General features: G+C 31.6%; 1 protein-coding gene and 1 long non-coding RNA gene across 2 annotated transcripts in view; both read right to left on the bottom strand.

Moving 5' to 3' along the window:
- The window catches only part of LOC149477868 (uncharacterized), a 395772-nt gene that overhangs the window by 82876 nt on the left and 301508 nt on the right, over window positions 1-11388 (bottom strand). The window contains exon 2 of the long non-coding RNA XR_016317485.1: window positions 9897-10393. This is a non-coding gene — a long non-coding RNA (uncharacterized LOC149477868). The remainder of the gene's footprint in view (window positions 1-9896; window positions 10394-11388) is intronic.
- HtrA2 (HTRA2-related serine protease) lies at window positions 255-6149 on the bottom strand. The gene is made up of 7 exons (XM_089709836.1): window positions 5620-6149; window positions 4663-4794; window positions 4283-4379; window positions 3167-3334; window positions 2046-2146; window positions 1504-1568; window positions 255-437 (listed from the first exon to the last, which is right to left on the bottom strand). Exons 1-7 carry the CDS (start codon window positions 6070-6072, stop codon window positions 272-274), a joined length of 1182 nt encoding a protein of 393 aa, XP_089565962.1. The 5' UTR covers window positions 6073-6149; the 3' UTR covers window positions 255-271.

Below are 11388 nucleotides of genomic sequence, written 5' to 3'. Positions count from 1 at the left end.
TTATGTTAATACAAGTTACCCTCTATATGTGTGCTAAATTTTTGTAATCGGTTCAGTAGTTTTTGCGAGAAAAAGAGTAACAAACACACACCTATCATCACACATACATCCATCCTCACAAACTTTCGCATTTATAATATTAGTAGGATAGGATAGAATAATATCACTTTTTTGTAATTTACGGTAGCCTGGAAGAGATCGCTACCTAGCGACAACTTTATTATTGGTATAGATATATAAATAAAAAGCAAAACAACAATTTACAAATCATTTAATGAATTTCAGGCGCAATAACAATAGTGGTCCGTAATCTTCCTCTAACAATCTGCATTGTCAATTTGCCGCCCGAATTTTCTAGCACAGAGTATAAATCCGTTGCGCTTGTCACCGGCGTGCCGTTTATATGCGTCACTATGTCACCTGGCTGTAGACCACCGCTGAAAGAAAAAATGTATGCGTGTACTAGAGTACACACGTAAGAAGTGAAACTTCTTTATGGCCTTAAAAATGTCACGAGTATGGCGTAACGCAAAAATGTCACGCGTACGGCGTAACGCAAAAAAGTCACGCATACGGCGTAACTCAAAAATGTTACACTAAATTTTTGTCCTACCCCGATAAAGAAGTTTCACTTCAAAAATAAAAAATTGGTTGTCTGTAAAGTCGGTTTACTGACGATAGTTGAACGTGACAACGTCCGATTGTGCTTCTTTGTCGCTCGTTCCGCGCTCTCGCTTGCACTTCAAGCCTTACATGGAACGCCTCAGAGCGAGGTAACGCCGCATGAGTCATGTTTTTTCGTGCGTGCAGCCGGCTGTATCGAATTATAAGACGTTGTCACGTCAAAAAAAATGTGTGCGTGTACTAGTGTACACACGTAAGAAGTGAAACTTCTTTATGACCTAATTTTTCAAAAAATAATTTACTATATGCAACTTTACAGAAATACGTCGAATTACGCGTAGTAGGGATAAGAAAAAGATGGCGCGTAACGGAAAAATGCCACGCGTAACGAAAAAATATTACACTAATTTTTTGCCAACCCCGATAAAGAAGTTTCACTTCAAAAACAACGATATATTTTTTTAAGCTGAGTTGTTTATGACAGGAATATGAGGAAATATGGACTTTATTTATTTATTTTTATTAATTATTGTTCATGCTTTTACTGCTCTGGATAAATTACACATTAAGACTTAACATAGCATATATTATTATAACAAAAATCGCAGTCTTAATGCGCAGTTTCGAAGAAATCGCTTTATTCGAATCTACCGAATTTTTGGTGGATTCGATAGATCTAAATTTGAAATTTTTTAGCTTATTTTTTAAAGGACGACATAAATTTTTTCAGTAATTTCATTATCAAGTACAGTCACGAGCATTAACAATTAATATATCACTAGGGGGAGATTAGCAAAAATACAAATAATCATCTTGTACAAATAATATAAAACTAAATTAAATAAATAATATAAAATGAAACAACATAATTATACTCACTTATAAGCTGGAGATCCAATTATGACCTTCCATACAAGGATACCATGTTGGATATCTGAAGGCATCTGAAATAATAATAAATATGGTTTTTATCTACATCGACAAGTTATTCTTTAGTAGCATTCCCATGTTCCTATTATTTAAAAAATATATTAATATTGTACATAAAGTGTAATCGGTTCAGTCGTATTTGCGTGAAAGAGTAACAAACACACACACACACTCACATCCATCCTCACAGACTTTCACATTTGTAATATTAGTAGGAAGTAGGATGTATTCTAAGATTATAACCATATTATGTTATATAATATACTAGCTGTGCCCCGCGGTTTTACCCGCGTTGCTCCATTCCTGTTGGTCTTAGTGTGATGATATATAGCATATAGCCTTCCTCAATGAATGGGCTGTCTAACACCGAAATAATTTTTCAAATCGGACCGTCGGAGTAGTTCGGGAACTATAATCTCGGGAGATTAGCGCGTTCAAACAAACAAACAAACCTTTCAGCTTTATAATATTAGTATCATAGATTAAATTACCTCTGGGTTCCTCATCCGTAATTCCATGAGAATATTCGGCGTCAGAGACAACATCGTGATACCCAAGTATCGCCTAGATACTTGAGGTGATTTAGTTTTTCCTGTAAAATTAAATATTGTAATAAATTAAACTGTATTAATCAGTTCTTTAAAGAAACGAATCTTCAATGGCGACGCTTATCATTCCCTCTCGCTCACACACAGCCGTACGGTATGCAAAAAAAAAATCGAAAAATAAAATTACTAAAATGTATTTGATTTTCCCTATAATAGTTTTTATCATAAATTTACAATGACAAGTATGCATTTGCGAAAGTAAATAATGTTTTATTGGAATTTGACAAAATATGTTCTTTGGGAAAAGTTGTTCAGTTTTATGGGCATATTACAAGTATTATGGGGATTTTATTACATTCTGTATACGTAAATATGATAATTCATATAAATACACAAATACAATAACAAAAAAGTTTGCCAACAAACAATTTGAAATAATTAATAAAATAATTATCAATTTACGTTATTTTTATTTTCTTTTTTGATGATAATACCATCTGTCAAAGTCAGCTTTGGCCGCCATTGAAGATTCGTTTCTTTATTGAACTGACTAATAGCTAATTTAAGTTAATATTTATTTTGCCAGTATTGAGGTTTAGAAAAACTTAACGACATAGTATCTGTTTAAATTACAATCGAAGGCAGTGCAATAGATGGCAGTAAATTGTAAAATATCACACAAAAAAAGATTTTTATTAGGTACTTTTGTACAATGCAAAATACATTAAAAAATCATAACCAAATAATAAGTTTTGTCCATCAATATGCTTCCTACTAAATAGATTATACATATTCTATTTTTTATCCCTGGTTAAAACCTAGCAGAGCCGAGACTGGTTGCTAGTTAATAACTAAATTTTCGCCCGAGGCTTCAACTGTGGGATTTCCGGGATAAAAAATAATCTATGTCTTATTCTGGGTCTTCAGCTGGCGACATACCAAATTTCATTGTAATCGGTTCAGTAGTATTTGCGTGAAAGTGTAACAAACACACACATACACATCCATCCTCATAGACTTTTGCATTTATAAATTTAGTAGGATTAATACTTTAAGATTCTTACGTTTAGCCAGAAACTCTTTTACATAATCAATGGGTATAGCGAAAGATATGCCAGACGTGACTTTCATACTATTAATGCCAATCGCTTCGCCGTCCAAATTTACCAACGGCCCGCCGCTGTTACCGAAGGTGATTGGCGCGTCTGTCTGTATGTACACCATGTCTTTACCTGGAATAATATATTAAAAATGATTAGCTTAGTTACTACTTTCGTTTTTCTAGATATTTAAGCATATTTTAACACCTGTAAACCAACTCCTTTAGAGTCGATTTTGATCAAATGTAAAAAAAAATTGATTTATATTATATTTATTTTTGTATATTATATTGAAATTATCTTAAAATTAGACAAAGAAGTAGTACTAAAATGAATAACCCAGTATACTTTAACAATATATTTTTCAAATAACACAAATCTTATTCAAATAAAGTAGTATATAAATAAAAAAATGTAATTGATTTATTGAAGTAAAACTTCGTTAGGCGCGTTGAGAGTAAATTTCAAGTTCACGTCATGTCAATACCGTCACGTCATGGAGTAAGGCGACGATTTTGGTATCTTTAAATCTTGCTAAAGAAGTTTCACTTTTGACGCGCTCGGCACACACGTTTTTTTTTTCTTATATTATTTAAATTACACTAAACTTGTACAAATCTATTCAAATTAAGTACTTAATTGATTTATTCAATCGAAAGTAAATAAAAAAGAGCGTGTTTGCCGAGCACACTTGTCAGAAGTGAAACTTTTTAGGCAAGATTTAAATTTTAAAGATACCAAAATCGCCTTAGAGCGTATACGCACTATGCGGGTAGCCGCATTGCGGGTAGCCGTCCGGCTTACCGCAAGCACAATTATGTACGTAATATTCATTTCTATGCGCACTGCGATGCGGCTACCGCAGACCGCACAGTGCGCATAGAAATGAATATTACGTACATAATTATTGTGCTTGCGGTCAGCCGGACGGCTACCCGCAATGCGGCTACCCGCATAGTGCGTATACGCTCTTACTCTCTTAATATCATAACGTCATGACGTTACGATATTGCCCTGACGTGACTTTTAAATTTTACTCTCAACACTTCTAAAGAAGTTTTATTTCAATAAATATCTCACCTTGTAATCCCAACTCCTTGCTGGCTCTATGCGTAGAACTAACAACTCCCGCTGTGACTGTGTTACTTAACGCTAAAGGACTACCCATCGCTACCACCTGAAAATAACATCCCCTATTAAATATTATTTAGCCCTTTCCTTAATAAGACTTGCAATTTAAAATTTTAGATTTAAATAAAACAGACTGTACGGATCAGTTGTTTTTTATCAACCTTAGTAGTGGTAAAAATATAAGGGATTTGAAAATTAAATTTTAAGCTTTAAACAGGATTTATGAAAATAATTGGCTTTGAAAATCTATTCAGTAAAATTGTATTCTTTATCCTGCAAGGATATTAAGTAATCTTAATCTTAACACTATGTCAATATTTAATACAAACCCACTCGCCAGGCCGTAAATCAGCGGAAGACCCCAATTTCATTGTTGGCAAGTTATTCACTGGTATCCTTAGTGTTGCCAGGTCTGATTTCATATCTACATCTTCTAGAAGTCCTATGTGGGTGGATCCATCCTGAAATACAATTTTACTTTTAAAAACTAATAGCTACTCTAAGTAATTGACTTTTCTGTTTTATCACAAGCTGCGCTTCGCAGTTTCACCCGCGTGGCTTTGCTCCTATTAGTTAGTAATACATAGCTTATAGCCTTCCTTGATAAATGGGCTATCTAACACTAAAAGAATTTTTCAAATCGGACCAGTAATTCCTGAGATTAGCGTGTTTATTTATTTATTTATTTAAGTAATACCACATCATACATTATAATATTAAGTTTTATAAAAATACATATTGAACATAATATCATCTATAATATAACTGTGTTCGCGTAGCGTGTTCAAACAAACTCTTCAGCTTTATAATATTAGTATAGATTTACAAGCTTTACCCTTAGTCTTAGCACAAACTGTCAAAACCGTGAAGTTTAAGTATCCTTTAAGATTTTTCATGATTTTATTTTTAGCGTAAATTTCTTAAGCTTTCATTAAATAAGATCCATCTCCTCATAATAATGAATACATCAAACAAATAATGATGAAATCAGACCAGCTACTTACACATGATGGGAATGGGAAATAGGTATTCATTTTTATGCAGAGATGTTTTGGGGAAAATTAAATAAATATTTAATAATTTTCTAATTTGCTGTACTCACAATCATTGTGAATGTGTAAACTTGAAACACATATTTTTATTGTCATTCAGCAAACAATACCTTTTATGGTTTCATTACATGCATTAGAAAGACAATTTCAAATGCTCAAAATTCTTGATATAAAAACTTATAAGATATATATGTCACAATATGTTCAAAAGATTACATCACACAGTTTACTCACCATAAGCCGTACATGGACCACAGCATTCGGTTTATTTACAACAACATGAGCGTTCGTCAATATCAACCCATCTGGGTTCACTATAAAACCAGAACCGTTCGAAATAGTTATAGGTTTCCCAGAAAACAAGTCTAAACGTCTGCTGTCTTGGATTTCTATATACACGACCGACGGGGCCGATACGGCCACAACATCAGCTATGAAGTTATACTTCTCACGCCTACCATCTAAACTTATAGTAGCAGCTTCTATCTTCTCCTTTAAGCTCACATAACTACATACTCCTGCAGCAACAGCGAGAATGCCGCTAAAATAGTGTCCATTGCGAAAACTATCACCACCGTAATGGTTAGAATACTTAAATGTGGATAAAGCACGACTAGAACATCTACAATGAATGTATTTTAGTGATTTTAAGTTAAAAAATCGAGACACTATCCTTGTTTTTATCATCTTGTTGCCAAATTGGTGAATAGATTTTTAATGACAGTTGACATCTTGTTGACAAGTGACATATTTATTTTTACTAGAAGTCACATAGACTTCAAAATAATACTCTATGGCTCAAGTCTACACGAATAATAATTTAACTAAGCTGTATTTCACAATTAAATTGTAAGAAAAATACAACAAGGTTTTTTTTTCTTCTATATGGTACTTGAATAATTACAAAAAAAAATGTATCTGAAAACTTACTGTCAAGCCATTTTTTATGTTTGCATACACGTATTATTAAACGTTATAATAATATTTATTAAGTTTATTAGGTACTTAAATGACGTTGCTACTCTTCTATAACTGTTCAATATAATATTATATCAACGATATATTGCTAGGTACCTACTTATTTCCAGTATTGTATTAATAATTATTCCTTATTATTATGATACTATTCAAAATTAAAGCTCAATAATAATTAAACAAATAACGTTAATAATTATTTAATACCCACATACGACTCTAACCAGATAAATTTATCTCCCATATCGCTCCAATTAACGCAAATTATTCGAGCTCCTAAAATTATTATACAAAGCTGAAATAGTGATTTCCATAGATTAGTTTTTATATAACAAATGATAATTATTGGTCACGAGCTTTATTTCATATTGAATTCATTGAAAAATAATGAATGTAATCTACGATTATTTTTATTCATCGCTTTCATGTTTCGTGCGCTTTCGTTCTGAAATGGAAACAAATGTTACAATATGTTAATATTCAATTTAGATGAGTATTTATGATTGCATCATTTTTATCGTTATGTAATGCTAAACTGCTAATTGATTTTTAAAATGAAAACTAGGTACGACACAGAACTACCTATGTTGCGTCAATAACAATTTTCCTTGTATTCTTAGATACCTACCTAGGTAATTATTATTTTATTTTATACTATTATTATTTTATTAAAAAAAGTAGAAAACATAACTGATTACTTCATAATTTTTTCTAATTGGATAGTAAGCGGGATTATACTTACTTTTCTTTTTGCTTTTTCTCTTTCTTTTCTTCGAATCTGAAAATAAAAAACAATAATCTAAGCTGTTACTTTTACTGTTTGCTACTTACCTTCCAGAAACTTACTACTGAAAAATCTTTCGCTAATTGGAAGTAAGTAGGTAATCTGTATACCAAATAATATTATCCACTTCCTGTATAGTATAATCCGTTTTTTTAGTTAAATAAAACCCTCATAAGCAATTATCATTACACTTAAATTCTACAACTAAAACCTTCTGCCTATGTCTATCAAAACCTAATTACCATTCAATCCGTGCAAAGACGAGAGTCGCAACTAGTATCAACTATCAACAAACAGAATTAAGTAGGTAGGTATCCTCATAGGTCGGTGTAGTGTCACCACAGATAACGTATACGTATATCAACGTATACATGTCATCAAGCGAACTCGCAAACTTCGAGAGCAAGTTAATCAATTGATCGCTTGTCGTCTTTGATTAAAGTCATAATTTAATCAATATGTCAGGAACATAATATTATGATGTAGTGCATTTTAATAAGACTTTTAATAATAATTTAATGGAAAGAAGTTAAATATAAAGGAAAGCTTAGTGTCACAAAGATTACTAATAACTAAATAGTAATGCTATCTAATTTTATACGGGTATCTACTATGGCATGGCTTCGATATAGTACATAAAACTAGCAGATAAAACATAGAAGATATTTAAGTAATCTGTGGCAAGAAATAAAAAAAATATATAATCAAACGAAATTGGGATCGAGAAATAAACATTCTACCGCTATCATTACAAAACAATTCTTCCATTGATCAAAGGACAAATTCACACACTAATTTAGTCGTTATCAATGTTGATCACTTTTATTTATATATAAAAAAAAAATATATTATTTAACTTACCCCGACTCATTATCTTTGATGCTGCCTTCAATTCTTCATAAATAACAATTATTTTACCTGGGAGATGTTTAACATTAAATTACTTCCAATCTTTATATTATGTACTTATTTTGAGGCACAAAAAATAATAGAAAATTAAAAGCGCCTAAGTGAGAAACAGAAATACTTACACATATTATGTAAATAATACGGTAAATTTAAATATCCTGTGATCTCGGGTTTTGTACTGAATTATGTTCATGAGGTTTTGTAGGGTAGGCCGTGTACGCGGTCCGTGCGCTGTTTGGCTCAAATATGTGATTTTTCAAACCAGATTGTCCATCAACCACTTATCTTACAAACATATGAATTACTAATAATTTTAGGAAATTTTATTGTCTATGTAGTTAGTTAAGAGTTTTTTTCAATTAATACAGTATTTCTGAATACCATCAAGATAACTGAGCCGATGATTACTTGATTTCACTTTTAGTGTCAATTTCGAAGCTAAAAATATCTGAAATTGCTGACAGATCTAACACACAATTATTTTTAACTAACTGCAAAAATCCTTATTAAAATAGTTAGTTAAAAGATTTTTTTATTTTGGACTCCTAACTTACGAAATTAAAATCCGAACAATGTGAATTTTTTTAGAAATTATAGTCGACAAAATGATTATTTTCACCAAGATATTTGACTTTATTGAATATAATTTATACATATTGCAATAAAAGAATGTCTTACTTATAAGATAAAATTTAAAAAATCAACTAAGGTACCTCTATTATTTTTCTACAATTTTTTTTAAAGTACTATAAAACACTGCGCGCGACCCGATTAAAATCAGTCGGCAGCGAGCCTTTCCAGAGAGAGGACATTCTGCTCGGCGCTCTCCTGCGGACCTATGCTGTTCATAGTAAAATGATAGCGCAAGCCGCGATCTATCGTAATAGATCGCGGAGTTTTTGACTTGCGTTAAATAGAATATGCGCTCTGGTACGTTACGTACGGTTTTATTATCAGTCCGTCGTATAAAACGACACTCATACCAATTTTACATGGATACCTTATTTATTACAAGCTTTCTGCGCGCGGTTTCGCCCATTTTATAGAAACTTTACAACTTATACTGACCGACCTACAGGTACTTAAACCTTCCCCAAGAACTATATATTATTAAAAAAAACATCACTAAATAGATCAAAACGTACATTGGGACCAACAAACAGCGATAGCGACTTTGTTCGTCCCCATGTGTATGTAGACTGTAGAACCTGTGGTAGAACTATGTAGAACTTATGGTTTTCTGTTATACCTTATCATACCTACATATCTTTAACTTAACAATTTATATCAGGCTTTTATCAAATAATGATTGAAATTTTTCTAAGAAAAACAAAATAATTAAGAACCTACGTTATTTTAAATTTAACTTACCAAATTCATCGACTACAAAAATAAAAAGATTAATGAGCACTTAAAAATCTTCAGAAACATTAAAATCACTGTTTTCTTGTTGTTGTTTGGACTTTGGATCTAGACTAGCTCAGATAATTTGTTAATGAGCCAAGTTAACTCCTTTGTATCAAGTGTTTTACTGCGAGTCTCGAATAAAGAATAGAAAAGGATTTTGAGCTATAGTTTTTGGTACTATATTTTCTTTTATTCTTCTTTAGAACAATTTTAAACGAAAATGGATATTAAGGATTAGTTAAAAGACTTACCATCAATGTCAGTTATTTTAACGTCATGTTTAAACTCGATCGCTGTTAATTTTAAAGTTAATTAAAACAAATTTAACTCACTAAACTCATAAACTACGGAAAAAGTTCAATAGATTTTCATAAAGGCTAGTAATGAGTTTTGAATTTCGAACAAGATTTTTTTTATTAAATATACGCAACCAGACAGGACAGAATATTATTATCATGGACGTATAAAAAAAGACGGACGCCGTATTACGAACAAACAACGTGAAGCCACCATAGTAAGCTAGCGATCGCGTAAAGACAATAAACACGCACACACTCTCACCATAGTAAGCTAGTCGGCCGCCATTACGTCGTGAACTACCGACTGATTAACTGCGTCACTGTTTCACAAAAAATATTTAAAATGCCGTCTTGCGTGGTTAAATGGTGTCGCAACAGTACAATTTTAAATAACAAAACACAAGGGATTACATTCCACAGGGAAGCAAGTTATTTCTTTTATGTTTTAATGACAAAATTATTACGGCAAAATTTATAGAAAAAAATACAGCCGCCATTGTCATCAACACAGCTGTTGCCATGGCAACATGGCACACACGCATGGATGTTTCGCCGCCATTACTAGGCTTCACTCAATATTTAGGCGATATACCGTCCGTCTTTTTTTATACGTCCATGATTATTATTATATATTCTATTTTAAAATAAAAATACAGGCTGGTAACACGGGCGCGCCGCCGGCTGTAGGCATAAAAAAAAAGAAAGACAAAAAGAGCGCGTTTTGTTTATTTTGCACATAGAAAGAAATGAAACGTGGAATTATTATCTCACGAATGTTATATTAATTTTTGGCTTGCAGCTGTTTAAAAAACTCAATGTAAAATTTTGAAGATGGATTACAGGTAATTTTCTTACGTAAAAATATAGTAAAACTACTACTTAGTATAGTCTATAGTATTTTTAAATCTAAGTAGGTAAAACATAATGCGTAAAATAATTTTACTTACTCTTAATCACTGGTGTTAAAAACTCTTTAAAGTTCTGTCTTCCAATGCTTTCTATTAATATCTTTATATAATTCTTTAGATTTTTCAGCCATTCGGGTTCAGGGGGTTCTAAAAATAATCTCTTTACAAAATTTAGATATTTATACATGAAAATATTATTGCTATATTAAAATTTGTTTTCTTAGGAATGATGAGACTCTTCATACAACTTGTGTAGCACCAAGATGCTAAAAATTATGTGTTCCAAATTTCATCCAGATTGACTATAGGTAATATCTGCTTTTTTATTTAACTATGTGTGCATTACAATGCAGTATTGTGCAATCTCTAATTAACCGTCTTAACATAATATTTTACTATAATTTATTAGTGACTCCCGCCAAAATTTCTTACTAAACAAAAGTAGAAAGTTACTAGGAAGGTTCATTATATAAGAAAACTGGCTTAATTCAATTTAAAAAGTAATTGATTAAACGTGCTCTATCAATTTCCTTTGATCTTTCGAGCTTTGTCACCTCGCAAGCACAAAGCTGATAATCTCATACAAGTGGAGTTACATTTCCTTGTTCCACGAAAAATTTGAAAGAAAGAAAACTTTCATATAATAATTATATTATCATAATTTTAAAACAAGATAACAAATGCAAGCGCTTAAAACAAAACAAATAACAAGGAAATTTAA

The sequence above is a fragment of the Colias philodice genome, chromosome 23, assembly GCF_061535455.1.
Source record: "Colias philodice isolate Cphi_HAF_F1 chromosome 23, ilColPhil1 Martin Lab GWU primary, whole genome shotgun sequence".
Classification (NCBI taxonomy): domain Eukaryota; kingdom Metazoa; phylum Arthropoda; class Insecta; order Lepidoptera; family Pieridae; genus Colias; species Colias philodice.
This window is presented reverse-complemented; position numbering and strand designations above follow the sequence as displayed.